The sequence below is a fragment of the Diabrotica virgifera genome, chromosome 1 (assembly GCF_917563875.1).
Source record: "Diabrotica virgifera virgifera chromosome 1, PGI_DIABVI_V3a".
NCBI lineage: Eukaryota > Metazoa > Arthropoda > Insecta > Coleoptera > Chrysomelidae > Diabrotica > Diabrotica virgifera.
In genome coordinates this window covers 298,990,698-299,007,957 of record NC_065443.1, presented here as the reverse complement: position 1 = coordinate 299,007,957, position 17,260 = coordinate 298,990,698, and the positions used below count along the sequence as shown (strand labels likewise).

The window sequence follows — 17,260 nt, the reverse complement described above, 5'->3', positions numbered from 1 at the left end:
GTATAATAGCCACACTTTCTGCCAAGTATGATAAGGATACGTCAAATAGTTTTAAAGTATTTGGTAACAATAATTTTTAAATTTTTAAATAAAACACCCTGTAACTCAGTAAGTAGCCACATTTTATTTAAAAGATTTTAGTTAAATCTTAATATTTTTAGGTCTAGAATCTACAACTCAGAGATTCTACATTCTTAAATAAATAAAATAAAATTTAACCCTAAAAGGGCCCGTAGTAATATAACTCAATGAAAAAAAAAAGAAGAAGAAAAATGACAAAAAAATATTGTTAATTAGTAAAAAATTCCCAGGAACCCAATTATGGAAACGGCATTTCAAAATACTTAATCCCCGCGACGTTATTAAAAAAAAATTATAAACAAATTTGAATAATTTACAAATGCCATTTTAGTGGGGAGTTTAACTGAAATTTGAATTTATCAATACATTTATCGAAAATATACATAAAAATAAAAATAATGAGATCTTAAGCAGGTGAATATTTCTTTGGCAACAACCGCGTTTTTGCAATTGAAAATATAGTAACATTTAATAAACAAATTCAATATCTCAAAAAATATTAAATATTTTTCGACCAATTTTTTTTCCTTAATACTGGTAACATAGCGCAACTTATTCTGTAAAATAAGATATTTTATAGTGCTTATTTAAAACGCTAAAAATAATTTTTTGCAAATTTGCTTTTAAAGTTTTATGAATAATTATTTAAATAAATAGGGGGTCAAATTTAATTTAGTAAGTCTTATGTGAAAAATTTACCCTTCAACTTTGCAGAAAAAAATCCTATAGACCTTCATTAGTAATTGAATGACCTCAGCAGTTGAAAAAGTAATTTTTTTTGCAAAAATGCCCCCTTTTTAATTATTTAAACAATGATCCCCTTGTATGATTTGGATACTTTCTTGAAAATATCTTTTGTACACACCTAAACTTTGATATAAAATTTGTTTTAACCTGTACGAATTTACATATTGACTTTTTTTTTATTTTATTAGGCTATAAAAGTTTTGTCTGAATTGATTGAATTTTTTATACTGCTTTCAAATACGAAAAAAAAATGGCGGATTTTTGAAAAAAACGTTGTTGACTTTTTTTAATGGAACACATATTTTTTTGTAAATTGAAAGAAAGGTCATTTACCTATCCAGTGATATAAAGTTTTTCGAAATCGGTTGTCAAATCACTGAGTAATTAATTTTTAAAATGAGAGGTGCAACATGGATATCACATACCCAAATAACATAACTAAGCAAATTGATATTATGTTATGTGATTTCCACATTGCATCTCTCATTTTAAAAATTAATTGCTCAGTCATTTGACAACCGATTTTAAAACATTTTATATCGCTGGATAGGAAAATGAACGTGTTTTCAAGTTTTTAGGTAAATGACCATTTTTTATATCGCTTTAAAATACGAAATGGCGGTATTTTGAAAAAAGGCGTTGTTGACTTTTTTTACTAAAACACCCAGTATATTTTTTCGTAACTTGAAAACATGGTCATTTACCTATCCAGAGATATAAAAAATTTTAAAATCGGTTATTAAATGGCTGAGCAATTAATTTTTAAAATGAGAGATGCAATGTGGAAATCACATAATATTTGATATTATGTTATGTGATACCTACGTTGCACCTCTCATTGTAAAAATTAATTACTCAGTGGTTTGACAACCGATTTTGAAATACTTTATATCTCTGGATAGGCGAATGACCTCTCTTTCAATTTACAAAAAAATACACTGGGTGTTCCATTAAAAAAAGTCAACAACGTTTTTTTTTCAAAAATCCGCCATTTTTTTTCGTATTTGAAAGCGATATAAAAAATTCAATCAATTCAGACAAAACTTTTACTAAAATAAAACATAAAGCATATTTCTATCTTAAACCGTTTAGAAGTTATAGGCAGTTAAAATGGGGGAAAATATAAGTGGACACCCGATATAACAGTCGAGTTATAAATAAATGTTTTTTAAAATAAACATATTATATGCCGTTAGTAATAATTGATGTTGTAACTGCTTAAGGGGGTAGGAGTTTAAGTTTCACTGGATTTTTCCAAAAGTACTGAAAAGAAATATAATGTATGGGTATTTTTAAACAGGAAGTTGAACGACCTGTAAAATGAGGTATCACTCAACTGCTCTTTCTATTAAGGATTTTGGGGGTTGTGTCCGCCTCCGCTAGAGGGTTGATGTAATTTAATTGAAAACTGATCTACAAAAACATGTCGCCCTCACAAATAAATTTGACGTGTTTTTACATATTATTAGATTTTCTATAGGGACCAAATTATAGAGGGTGGCAAATTGACACACTGTATACACAAGACATCATGAGTTAAATGATTCAAGTGACACCTAAAAGATCCCCAAAAAATCATTGTAATAATATTTTAATAAAATATGTTATTTTTTGATTTACGATTTTGATAATTTTTCAAAAATATTCGTAATATTTGTTTATTTTATTTTGTATTATTTCAAAATATGAAAAATCACCGATGCCGATGTTTTTAAGTAAAAATACCAAAAATGGACTTACTACTGCTTGTGCGGAAACGAAGAATAGAGCAACAATCACGAGGTACTTCATGGTTACTTGTGGTTTGATGTTTAACACTTGTTAACACAACTTGTAATGATAAGAATACTCTCATCCGACACTATATATACGAATCATTACAACCTTTGATTCAGCCGTTATCTAATAATTATAAATTGCAAATCTTTTGTTCCTTCAATAACTATTATTCGCATAATGTTCATTGCTTTTTAAATACACGCTTTGTGATGATTGGATATATTTTCTTTATCTATATCATTCTTTAAATTGTTTCCTTTTTGTAGCCATTCATTTCAACTTTGACGTAGAATTAAAACTTCATTTGCAACATTTAGTCATTTAGGATGAATGCAGTTAATAATTTTTGCCTAATGCAATTTTCTATCTTTGTCCATAACTTCTCTATGTTAATTCATGAACTGCATTTTTTTAATATTATCTTCAAAATACTCCTGGCAGGAGCAATCTTTATTTACAAACAACGGGAGGCCAAACAATGTCCTTACATATTTTTAACCAAAAATTTGCATTTAATACTATTCTTTTTATTATACCGGTTTTTATAGCGTTCTTCCCTTCCGGTTCCTAGTTTTCAGCTTCTACGGTTGTTTCATTTGCCAGGGTGAGGGTTCCTTTCCGACATTGCCTTCTGAATGCAGCCTAGCCAGGATTGATTCGGCCTTCCTTCTTTCCCTTAGAGTTCATTTTAAAATTTGGCCTGGCAGCCTGGCGTCGTCCATTCTTTCAGCATGGCCATACCAGATCAGTTGTCTCCTTTGAATTTCATCTATGATGGTTGACTTGACTCCAATTGTATTTCTGATTTGGCCATTTTGTATTCTTTCATTCCTTGATTTTCTAGCTGATTTTCTCCAGAAATCTATTTCCAATGCAAGTAAACGTTGTTTCAGGGATTTAGTAAGTTGCCATGGTTCGCATTCATAGAGAACTATATTCTTAAAGTTAGAGTTAAAGATAAGATTGGATTTTGATAGGTACTAAACCGCAACCAAAACAATACTTTTCTTTATAATCAACTATTTTCAATGGGAAATAAGCCACAATTTTACCAAAAAAAAATGATTTTATTAACGTTTCGACGCCCAAGTCGGGTGTCGTTGTCAAAATACAAAATAATACTAAATTAAACAAAAATTTTGTTGCTTATTAAAAAATTCTTCTAATATTTTATTTAATCTGACTCATTTATATCGGCAATTCAGACATGTATTATACAAATACAGATACAGTGGAACCTCGATAACTCGGATTAATCGGGACCGCGGCCGATCCGGGTTATCGAAAATCCGAGATAGCCGGAGAATATGGTAAAAATTAATAAAATACGGTATACTTACAGATAAACTCCGTTAGAATTGAAATAACATGAAATATATTTATAAATATGCACAGTACCTACTTATTAAAATTACTAAAAAAAAAACACCAAACACAAACGTAAGCAAACGGAAGCGAACAATACAAGACACACAATACAGTCACAACGATGTAATGTTATTTAAGAACAGTGAAAACTAAGGACCATTGTTTATAAAAGAATGTTTTAAATAGTCTTTCCTAAACAATGCTAAGACAGTTTGAAATAAAAAGGAATAGGTACTACAGACAGGTGACTGTTGTTTCTGCGGCGTGTGCTATGAGTCATCTTTAATATCGTATAGTTCAAATTACACACATACACATTATCTCTCAAATATTATATTACATACATTTTTATTGTTGAAAGGTTTGTCTGATAATTAACTATTTTGATGGGAAATAAGCCAGAATTAAATTGAAAAATACAAGATATTGAAAATCAAAATGTTTATTTGATGAAAATCGGTCCGGGATAGCCGGACTTCCGGGTTATCGGGGGCCGACTTATCGGGGTTCCACTGTATTGCCAATATTGATGAGTTGCGTTCCTGGGACGACTTTACTAAAAGATAGTTCATTCGATTAGGTACATGAAATCAACCCCAACTAAAGAATATCCGCCACAAAAAATCATAGCATGTGATCTGTCTTTAAAAAGACAACCAAATGCAATGATGGCAGTAAAATTCTCGGGCTAGAGATTCCATAGTAAATCACGAGGGAAAACCAGGAAAAAACCTCGTGATACTATCCCGACATCGTAAGTATTTGGGCTTACATTTAGTTTACTCTAGGTTTATTATAGTTTATTTACATTTTAGGTTGCCTTTTTAAAGACAGATCACATGCTCTGATTTTTTGTGGCGGATATTCTTGAGTTAGGGTTAAAAAAATAAAGCTTTTTTAAACACTTTAAAAAAGTTGCGATGAGTTTTTCCCTAAAAGTGCTTCATTTTTTGGTTATTTCAAGTTGAAATATTCGATTTCAAATTTGACGAATAAAAACCGACTTTTTATTACCTACACAACTCTGCTTTTACTAGGTCTACAGACTTCGTATATACACCATTTTTTATATTTTATAAGCTATATTTTACTAAGAAAATTTTTTCGATAAAATACTTACTTTTTGAGTTATTTGAGAAAAACAGTCTAAAAACGTTTTTTCTTTTGTTGAAAAATAATCATATTTACTCGCAAATATCTCGAAAAGTATTGACTAGTGAAAAAACACTATAGAACTAAAGTTGCGTAGAATTATTCGTCAGTTTATTCAATTCCTGACTTATCTTAAACGTCTGTTTTTTTACCCCCCGAGAAGAGGTGAAACTCGCCCCGCGGCAAAAGTACAAATCGGCACAATATCACTTTTTTTCTTTGACATGCTAACCATGTCTACGCCAAATTTCATGTCAATCCAAACGGTTGTTTAAAAATTACCGCAAAAGTTCTGAGTAAATGGACTATAAATTAGCTTGAGTTTTTATAAATATGTATATGCTAATATGCTATATATTTTATGATATATGCTGATTTATATTTTTAATGTTTATTAAAAACTTTGATATACAATGTGTGTTTTTATTGTGCGAGCGGGCCAGCATCCCAACTGGAACCAGCGCCCGCTGATCTATCAGTACGCCACTGCTGGTGTCATCCTGAACACAATGAAAAAAGTTGTAACTTTCTACGTGCTGTATTTCTTCTTCTTCTTCTTTCTCGAAACTCCTTATGCCCCTCAGGGGCGTCGGAGGTTTTATTCATCCTCTATCCATATCTTCCATTTCTTGCGGTCCTTTTCTAACTCTTTCATTTGTTGATGTGTTTTTCCTTTTTCCTGTCCAATTTCTATAATCTGATCGATGTACAGTCCATCTAATTTACTTACCGTTGCACGTCATTATCTACGCCAGAGATCTAAGTTGACATAGTTGCCAAAGTATAAAAAAATCCTGAATCCATTTTAAATCAAATATACCACATAATTATTTTAAACGTGGATTATACAACAAAACAAATTAATATTCAATGTAAATAAGTAAAATCTTAAGAAATAGAGAACAAGAATTATGTTACAATATTTTAAGATTTGCAGTGCAAGCGTTTTTGCACTGCATTGTTAATAATTAAAAAACGGCTCAGAACTCTTGGCATGAAGCCGGTAGGTTTCTTTGTATATGTCTGCAATAACAACTAAAAAAGTTGTCAGATACCTCGATTATTCCAAGTCGTGATAAAATTAGGAGAAATTTATATTTTTATAGTAGAGGATCATTTTATAGTAAAGTAAATAATAAAAACAGTAAATATAATAAAACAGATACCTACTTATAGTAAAGATTATAAACAAATATGAAGTGTCATCACCGCAACTGTCAAATAAATGTTACCAATTTATTCTAAAATGTCACCTTCGTTCGATTAAAGTTACAGTGTGTTCCGAACAAATCTGCTTCATAAAAACGCTTTATAATCCATTTATACAAATTAAATGAAACATATTATTATGTATTTATTTCGATTAACATTAATAGAAATCGTCAAATATTATTTCTACGCGTATATAATAAAATATGTCTAATGGCTGTAATTTCAGTGTACTAGGCAAAATGATTCTAAAAAAGAACACACCTACCGCCTAAATATTTCGTGTTGGTACCATGTGACGTCATAGGCTATGACGCGGATGACGTGCAACGGTTAGTAAATTAGACGAAGTATATTTAAATATCGATTTATTTTTTCCTAAATGTCCTGGTCTATTTATTAGTAATCACACCACTGATTCATTTGTCAAGGTCGTTAAGCCAAATGTTTACGCTCGCGTACTTGTTAATTGTACACGTCGTGTGAGTGCCCTGTTTGTCATAACGCTGTGAGCTCGTACGTAGAGGGGATATTTATAAATTCGCGAGCGCCAGTAGTGGCAAGTCTGTAAACGTTTACCGGAAATTTGACATTAATGTCGAAGTGATTAATTTAAAATTAAAATTAAAAACATTAATTATAAAAAATATTAGTTGGTCAAAGCTGTGGTATATATTTTTACCTGAAATATACTTACGTTTTAAATACTGAATTTACGTTTTTTTAATGTTCCGTAATATGTAATATCTATTACTCTTAGCGCCATCAACACGATAATAATTGTGAAAGTATCCGAAGTAAGAAATTAATATTTCATCAATAGAACGTCAAAATAATTAGCAAAATCTTAAAAAAATTTATTACAATTTAATTACTTTTTAGCGTTGTAAATATTAAGCGATAACAATTAAATAATAAATTTAAAAATTACCGGTGAAAGTTGAATTAGTAGTCCGCTAGGAGCGACACCGCTAGTAGTCCGCTAAGATATTAAATGTGTCGTGTTTTGTATTCTATTTACCCTTCCATTTCAAAGCATTTATCCTCTATCCACTCTTCCTTTCTGTCGCGATCTTCTGTCGTATGAATTTCTGTTTTTTGTTATATTCCTCCCTGGTGTTTCTCTGTTGCCTTTGCTCCATCAATTCAAGATTTTATTCTTTTGTCTTTAATTCTTTTCGGTACTTAAGTTGTGTAGTGGTAGGTAAGCTAAACCATTTTCGTACCTTGTGAAGCGAGGATGTTATTCTTTTTCTTCCTGGACCTCCTTTTCCATGCAGCTTACCGTGAAGTATGGCCTGAAGAGGTCGCATCGTTGTTAATTATACATTATATGGTTTAGATACTCCAGTTGCGCGACGTTTTATGGTTTACTAGGTTGACTAGGACTTTACCCATTCTTCGTAGAAGAATTTCGTTGCAACTGGAAACTGTAATCGTATTATATTCTAGTTCAATCAGAGAGTGCAGCAAGCATATCTACCGGTTTCGGGACTTCTTAGCCCATCATCAGGAGATACATATGCTCTTCTCTCTAACCGAACCAGGATAATATTCCGCGTGCAGAAATTTGAAATGTTTATTCATTTATAATTTATATATGTATTTACTGTATTTGGAGTACGAAGGAAACCATTCTCACTGGAAATTTATCGCCTGAGCAGATGGTATGTTAATTATAAATTGTGAAATTCCCTCATCTTCCTATAGTCTCAGAATCCGTATGGCTTGCATTTTTAGAAGCCTCGGATGGTGTGACCAGAGAACGTTTTTCACTGTTTTTAATCTGGTTGGATTTAAAATGGTATTTTAAATATCATTTTATGTGCTATTAGATTAAAAACCTAAACTTTTTTCTAGCAGATGTCACTAGAACATTCCTGCCATTTCGTTCGTTGCAATCTGTGAGTGCACGCATAGGAATTCTGATTCATTCAGAGAGAATAATGTATTTCCTGATGAGGGGCTAAGAAGCCCCAAAACCGGTAGAGATACTTGCTGTACTCTCTGATTGAGCTAGAATATTAATACGACTGCAGTTTCAGGTTACAACGCAATTGAAAATGTTTATTCATTTTTAGATTTAATTAATAGGCTTTTAAAATACTAATAAAAATCAGTATATAATCGTTATGCCCGCAGCATGCCATCAGTATCATAAATATTGCACGCTCTACTGAATGAAAGCCATATTGCAATAATTAAATAAAGCAAGTTTTTATGATACTTGCGGTGTATTTCCTATATGTATCTATTTAAAAAAATATTGCCAATAAAAATTTTGTTGTCTTGCAAATTGTCGACTCATCAAAATTACCCGGAGTTATTATCGAAAATTCATACTTACATAAGTACGATATTTATTACAATAAACTTAATAATTAACGTAATGACGGTAGCGTTAACACACTGAGTGACATTGAAAATGCAACAATCATTAAAGATCAAATTATTTATATATATATTTAGAAACTTTTTAATTTCTGGGTTTGCCGGCAAGTTACAAAAATATACCTACTGTATTATTGCTTAAGGGAGTAGGCGCAAAATCTAGGTCCAATGCTATTTAAATGCATTCATTTTTTCTAATCCTGAGAAATCTAATAAATATTTTTGAAAAATTTAAACTTAGTGAAGATAACATTATTACCGGGGGCCTAAAAGTCATTTAAAATAAACAAAAAGTTTCTGTTGAATGAAATATTTTACATTAAAAAGCACACCAAATTTTCTCTTTATTTCGCCTCGGTAACTTATTTAAATAAAAATTATCAAATAAAAAGTTTTCAGGGACTTTCGACCCTCGGTAATAATGTAATCTTTCCTTAGGCTATTAAATTTTCCAAAAATACTTATCAGTTTCCTCAGGATTAAAAAAAAATATCATTCGACCAAGATTTTGCGCCTACCCCCTTAAGGTTTCCGTTATCATAGCCATTTTGAATTAGCACTTTAATTATATAGACATTTTTTATTTTCCCGGTTTTTTATAGCGTTCTCTCTGTATAGTTTGTATTCTTTCAAGCCTTGATTTTCTAGCTGATCTTCTCCAGAGATCCATTTCCAATGAAAGTAGGCGTCGTTCCAGGGATTTTGTAAGATGCCATGTTTCGCATTCATAGGGCACTAAAAGATGGAGTTAAAGATGAGATGATTTCTTTGATTTGATAGTTCTTTTGACCTATTAGTTTAGGCAACCAATCACCCTTTTTCCTTTCACGATCCTTTGCTCTATCTCTTTTTCGGTGCGCCCACTCTTGTTAATAATTGTTGTTTCCAAATATATATATATATATATATATATATATATATATATATATATATATATATATATAAAACAAAAGATGAGAAGTTATTGGTTTAACGACCACTCGTACGATATCAATCAAATGAAGGGGATTTCTCCACATTCTCTATTTCATTTGATATATATGTATATATATAATTATTAATATGTAGTGACTGTTAATAATACAAAAAGAATAATTTTGGGGAATGCAGTCAATGTGTTTTGGGCTGATTAGAAGTGAAACACTTTGAACTTTTGTCGAGCTTTCGGACAATTTATTTCTTTTATCAAGACAATCTAAAAATACAAATGTTTAAATTTAGATGAAAACTAGAAAAATAAAAACTTACTGCTCGTGGTTTACAAAATAACTAACATAATTATAAAAAACATAAAAATTCTTTCTAAAAAATATAAATTGTAAACGTAAATTAATTTTGAAATATGTCAAAAAGACATTAATCAAATGTAGTTAGACTACTTTAATAACTCGATAGATTGGGAAAGAAGTTAGTTAACAGTGTATAAAATAATGATATAAAGATGTAAGTAAATTTGAAGTTATAATTATTAGTAAAAAAAAAACTGATAGTAATGTAAAACAAGTTGATTTAGAATGTTATAAATATTTTTCTTTTGATACTATTTAGTGAAATTTTAAAAATTAATAAGACCAAATTGTTTCTAAATTGCATAAATTAGTAATATCAGATCTCAAAATTAAAGTCAAAGTTAGTAAAAATTACAGTCAAAGTTAGATAGTCAAAGCCAAAATGTTATTATAAATAATGCTTAGATTATTGATATCAGATCTCTTATTAATACAATTTGATTTTTTTATCCAAACCATTTCTTTAAATTCTCTTTTACGTAAATTTACTTCTCTTTCCAAAATTGTTGCTTCTTGAAAAATGAAAACATGAAAAATAAAAAAAAAAAAAAATAAAAAAAAAAAATTTACGTAAAAGAGAATTTAAAGAAATGGTTTGGATAAAAAAATCAAATTGTATTAATAAGAGATCTGATATCAATAATCTAAGCATTATTTATAATAACATTTTGGCTTTGACTAACTAACTTTGACTGTAATTTTTACTAACTTTGACTTTAATTTTGAGATCTGATATTACTAATTTATGCAATTTAGAAACAATTTGGTCTTATTAATTTTTAAAATTTCACTAAATAGTATCAAAAGAAAAATATTTATAACATTCTAAATCAACTTGTTTTACATTACTATCAGTTTTTTTTTTACTAATAATTATAACTTCAAATTTACTTACATCTTTATATCATTATTTTATACACTGTTAACTAACTTCTTTCCCAATCTATCGAGTTATTAAAGTAGTCTAACTACATTTGACTAATGTCTTTTTGACATATTTCAAAATTAATTTACGTTTACAATTTATATTTTTTAGAAAGAATTTTTATGTTTTTTATAATTATGTTAGTTATTTTGTAAACCACGAGCAGTAAGTTTTTATTTTTCTAGTTTTCATCTAAAAAACATTTGTATTTTTAGATTGTCTTGATAAAGGAAATAAATTGTCCGAAAGCTCGACAAAAGTTCAAAGTGTTTCACTTCTAATCAGCCCAAAACACATTGACTGCATTCCCCAAAATTATTCTTTTTGTATATATATATATATATATATATACATATATATATGTATATATATATACATATATATATATATATATATATATATATATATATATATATATATATATATATATATATATATATATATATATATATAATGATGTTGGATAATCGAGTACAAATATAAAAATAAATAATCAAAATCATTGGCTAATACTCGTAAAGTGAATGTGAATTTAGTTGGAAATATATAAAATGATGAAAGGGTCATCATTCCATACATTTCATAACCTTGCTCCTGTAGTAATCCTTTTACAAGTTTACAAACAACTTTTTTAACTTGCTACACTATACTGACGAAGCCCAAATAGGCCGAAACACCGGTGTATATAGTTGCACAGAAATGTATGGAATGATGACCCTTTCATCATTTTATATATTTCCAACTAAATTCACATTCACTTTACGAGTATTAGCCAATGATTTTGATTATTTATATATATATATATATATATATGATATATGTATATATATATATATATATATATATATATATATATATATATATATATGATATATGTACAGTATGTCCCTGTAAGTTGGAACCATATTATAGAAAACTTTTTTATTATTAATTTTACGAAAAAAGTTATTCTTCATAAAAAGCTCCATATGGTCTAAAATCTAAGATTCAACTGTCAGATATCAAATCTTATGAATATTATACGAGGTATGTCAAAAAATATGAATTTCGATCAAGAGTAAAATAGCTTTATTTTTCACAATATTGAAAATTGTTATTATGAAAAGTTGTTTGGAATTACGAACTATATTCTAATATACAATAATTAAAAAAAATTGAAATATATTTTTTTAAATTATGGATTACTAACACTATTTTCAGTTATTTCAATTATTATAACTATTTTATTATTAATTTTACGAAAAAAAATTATATTATTCTTCATAAAAAAATCTGCATGGTCTAAAATCTAAAATACAACCTAATTTTATATCAAATTTTATACGAGGTAGGTATGTCAAAAAAGATGAATTTCGATCAAGAGTAAAGTACCTTTATAGTTCAGAATATTTCAATTAGAAGAATGTAAATACATATTGGAACATAGTTTTAATTCTAAACAACTTTTTATAACCACAATTTTTGATATTGTGAAAAATAAATGTGTTTTATTTAGGTAGTCTTGAGCGAAATTCATATTTTTCGACATACCTCGAAGAAAATTGATAAAATTTGGTATAAGATGGTTGTATTTTAGGTTTTAGACCACACAAACCATTTTATAAGGATTAACTTTTTTCGTAAAATTAATAATAAAAAAGTTATCATAATTGAAATAACTGAAAATAATGTTGGTTATCCATAACTTAAGAAAAAATTTCAATTTTTTCGTAATTCTTTCAATTTTTTCTCTTAATTCAAAAAAATTTCATAAACTTTGATATCTGATGGTTGAATCTTAGGTTATAGACCATGCAGAGCTTTTTATGAAGAATCACTTTTTTTCGTAAAATTAATAATAAAATAGTTTTCCATATGGTTTCAACTTACAGGGACATACTATACAGGGTGAGGCAGATAAAAGTCTTATTAGAAATATCTCGAGAACTAAAGAAAACAGAATCATGAAAATTAGAATGAAGGGGTTTTGAAGGATGATCTATTAAATGAAAATATTTTCATCTCTTTGCAACTTCCGGTTATACCGGAAGTTGCTTATAACTTCGTTTTTTAAATGGGACACCCTGTATATTTTTAGATTTTTGGATTCTCTTCGATGTCTTCTTTCTTAAAATATGTGGTTTTGTAATATTATACAGGGTATTTTAAAAGATAATGACGTTTCTTTATTAATTTCGTAGCAAAATTAACACCCTGTAGAATTGTAGTAGTTTGACATCTAAAACTCTACTTACGTTCAAATGATTTTTAATATACTCTACTATTGTTAAGAATCATTAGTATAGCTAAATTTTTAATTTTAGTATACAGGGTTGGTCGAAACTCGGAATGAGTATTTTCTGAGTTTTCTTAAATGGAACACCCTGTATTTTAGTATTGTAGGGAAATGATATTATATGGTACTTTTTTATTTCTTAAGCATTCCCTATACCTAACTGCTTTAATTTGTGCTTAATTGTTAATCGCACCAACAATCTTAACTAAGTAGGTATTTCGATAGCTAAACCATTATTGGTAATTTTAAGGAGCAGTCTGGATTAATATGTATTTATTTCTGAAAAATTATTTGGGATTGAGTATTTTCATGGCCAACCTAATAAAATTTTACGTATTTTTGTTGCAATTAATGTTTAGCTTGAATCACCAATAACTCACAAATTAAAGCAGTTAGGTATAGGGAATGCTTAAGAAATAAAAGAGTACTATAAAATATTATTTCACTGCAAAACAAAAATACAGGGTGTTCCATTTAAGAAAACTCAGAAAATACTCATTCCGAGTTTCGACCAACCCTGTATACTAAAATTAAAAATTTAGCTATACTAATGATTCTTAACAATAGTAGAGTATATTAGAAATCATTTGAAAGTAAATAGAGTTTTATATGTCACACTACTACAATTCTACAGGGTGTGAATATTGCTACGAAATTAATAAAAAAACGGAATTATCTTTTAAAATACCCTGTATAATATTACAAAACCTTATATTTTAAGAAAGAAAACATCGAAGAGAATCCAAAAATGTAAAAATATACAGGGTGTCCCATTTAACAAAACGAAGTTATAAGCAACTTCCGTTATAACCGGAAGTTACAAAGAGATGAAAATATTTTCATTTAATAGATCATCCTTCAAAACCCCTTTATTACAAGTTTCATGATTCTGTTGCCTTTAGTTCCCGAGATATTTCTAATAGGCCAGTTATCTGCCTCACCCTATATAATATTCCTCACAGTTCTTGATTGTTTCATGTTCGTTGACCATTAGATCCTCTACTTCATTCCCGATGCATAAATATTGTGTTTTGTTTCTATTTACAGAACGGCCCCACTCATGTTCAACTTGAACATCAGATGGAAAAACAGAAAAATACGCGTTCAATATTTTTCAAAAATCTATCGAATGACACCAAACACCCCCGAATGATCGAACCCCCCGAAAAATCTATCGAATGACCGCCCCTGGGAGGTGGGGTGGTGGGTTGTTTTAAAATTTTAAATAGGAACCCCCATTTTTATTGCAGATTTATAAATCTTAAGTAAAAATAAGCACCTTTCATTCGTGACATTTTTTCGAGTTGGCGCCTTAATGGATAGATGGCGCTATAATCGGAAAAAACTGTTTCTGGAAATGGAAAATTAAAATAAAAATGGAAAACTTCACTTTTTTGGTTTAAGGACCCAATCTTCACAACTCAATAGGTCCCTATGACGCTTTAGTAACTGCAAATTTAGTATTCAAGGCTCCCTTGCTATATGGTTTGATATTGAACACCGATAAAAAAATTATTGGAGTTTAAGTTTTTCTCATACCTTTTAATTTTAATTTTACTTAAAACAATCTTAGTGACCGGATAATTTGGCGGGATAGTACAGAAAAAAAATACCACCAAGAGGCACATCAGTTTGCTGCTTGACACTATACCTACCGTTATAAGCTTTTCTGTTTGCCAAATACATACATAACTAAAAGAAATAGATATAAATTTCGATATCGCTGACACATTTACTACAATATTAGCAATTACACTAATGTATAAACATAAGTCTGCTCATGTATTTGTTTTTTCCTTATTTTTAGTGCAAAAAATTCCCAAACTAAGACATAGACAATTAAGATATTGCTTCAAGGTTTAGTGGTACACCATTTTAAGTAAACATGTTACCGGTTATTAAACCATATAATAATACAAATTGCGTGAAATTATTCTCACTACTAAATTAGTTTTTTTATTAGATATTTCTGCTTAATCATCAAACCCGACTGGGATTCAAAAGTGATGTATCCGGCTTTTTTCTATAAAATGTTTAAACAATGAAAAATACTATTTTCTCCCTTTCCCATTCTCTATAGAGTTTACATAAAAGAAAACAGGCAAAACTAGAAACAATTAATAAATAACGCTAAGAAAATTATAACACAAAATGAAAGAAGGATAGATGAAAAAATTTAAGCAATATAACACAAAAAAAATAGAAATACGAATTTTTTTTTATAAAACTATTAAAGAATAAATAAAAACTACAACAGTTAAACAAACAAAATAAAAAATAAAGAATAAACAAATATGAATACCTACTACGTGTGTTCCAAACTCACGTATTTCAACAGCTAAAATAATTAATGTAAGGAATTTAAAAAATGTCTCACTTACCGCTTTGAAAATCTGCTCCATCAAATTTTTCCAGGAACGATCATTAACATCTTCGGCAACATTTTCCTTCGAAACATTTACTGCAGGGGAGATACTTTCCAAAATACTTTCTTTAATCTCTTCATAATTCTTCACAATGCTTTCGTTAGCAGCTTTAAGTCCAGAAGCAATATCTTCAAGTATATTTTCTTGAATCTCTTCAGCAGCTTTAAGAGTATCATTGGAAAGTATTGTGTCAGGGATTACAGATTCAAGAATGCTGTCTGGAAGGTTACCTTCGATTATTGTTGTGTTGGTATCTAAAATAATATCATGCGGTAGGTCTTGAATATCGGAGGATTGTTCGTCAGATTCTTCAGACTCTTTACAATCATTTCCAAGACATGTCGTTTCATAAGCTCTGCTTTTAACAATAACAGGTGCCTGCAGCTCTTTGAAATCTTCTTGAAGCTGCCCTCTATTAGCTATCCTGCTGGTGACTATGAAGTCAGTGCTGTTCTGTCTCATTTTGAAGAAGTAACTTTTTCCGTTACCGTTCAAATTTCCATCGATGCTTTTAGAAGACGACAGGTGAAAGTAAATCACTAAAACACACAACAATTTCATTATGAACGCCCTTTCTTGGTCTGTGAGTAAACGTTGTATGATGCTTTTTATTTGGGCAAGAGGATCTTAGTATTTAGCTTAAGTGGGTAATTTTTTCATCAAAAGACTTGCCAACTTTTATTAACTGATTCATTTGGAACGAGGTGGGCTCTTACAACTGTAATTATGCGGTTATATTAATGTAAGGTCTTTACTCTGTTAAACGGGTTGCATAAATATTTTTTCATGTTACAAGGATGCAAAAATTTATATAGACAACACGTGTGAGTTTTAAATAACTTATTCAATTGTTAGGGCGAGATTTTTGATATACATATACAGAGTGTCCAGAAACTCTACCGACAAACGAAGACAGGAGATTCCTCAGATAATTTTGAGACAATTTAACCCAATTCACCTAGTCCGAAAATGCTTCTTAAGGGAGCTAGAGCTCTTTGAAGATGGCATCATGAACTTAGTTTTTCTTAAATACCTCCAGAACGCTTCTATTTAGAAAAACTAAAATTGGTATGCTTATTTACTTTTTTTTACTTTTTAGAGATGAATCGATTCCATCCATTGCAAATTTCTAGTACCGGTCATAGGCGTGCGTTTTGGGTAGAGCAACGGGTATTTTATCGCATAACTTTTTTGTCCTTAACTTTTATGCATTTTTGACACCGGATTATTAAATTGTGAGGTATGCTAGTACTAAAAGGTACTCTTGATTTAAGTCGGTAGGACACACCGTTTTCTAGAAAAATCGATTTGAAAGTTTTTCGTTTTTGGAATTTGAAAAAAAATTGAAAGAACTTTTCAACAAAAAACGAAGTATTTTACTAACATAAAGTAAGAGTAACTTTTAGTACTCGAATACCTCATAATTTAGTAATCTAGTGTCAAAAATGCTCAAAAATTCAAGACAAAAAGTTATGCTATAAAATAACTGTTGACCTACCAAATTTGCAATTAATGAAATCGATTTATCTCTGGAATATAAATAAATGTACCAGTTTTCGTCTTTCTAAACAGTTTTTTTTTGAATTTTTTTTTAATTCAAAAAGCGAAAAGTTTTCAA

The 17,260-nt window shown here is 29.3% G+C and overlaps 1 protein-coding gene across 1 annotated transcript in view; it reads right to left on the bottom strand.

Moving 5' to 3' along the window:
• LOC114329395 (uncharacterized) overlaps window positions 1-16,255 on the bottom strand; it is a 74,232-nt gene extending 57,977 nt beyond the window's left edge. Inside the window, exon 1 of the mRNA XM_050642208.1 lies at window positions 15,598-16,255. Coding sequence (XP_050498165.1) covers window positions 15,598-16,203 — 606 coding nt within the window. The 5' untranslated portion in view covers window positions 16,204-16,255. The remainder of the gene's footprint in view (window positions 1-15,597) is intronic.
• Between the last annotated feature and the right edge of the window lie 1,005 nt (window positions 16,256-17,260).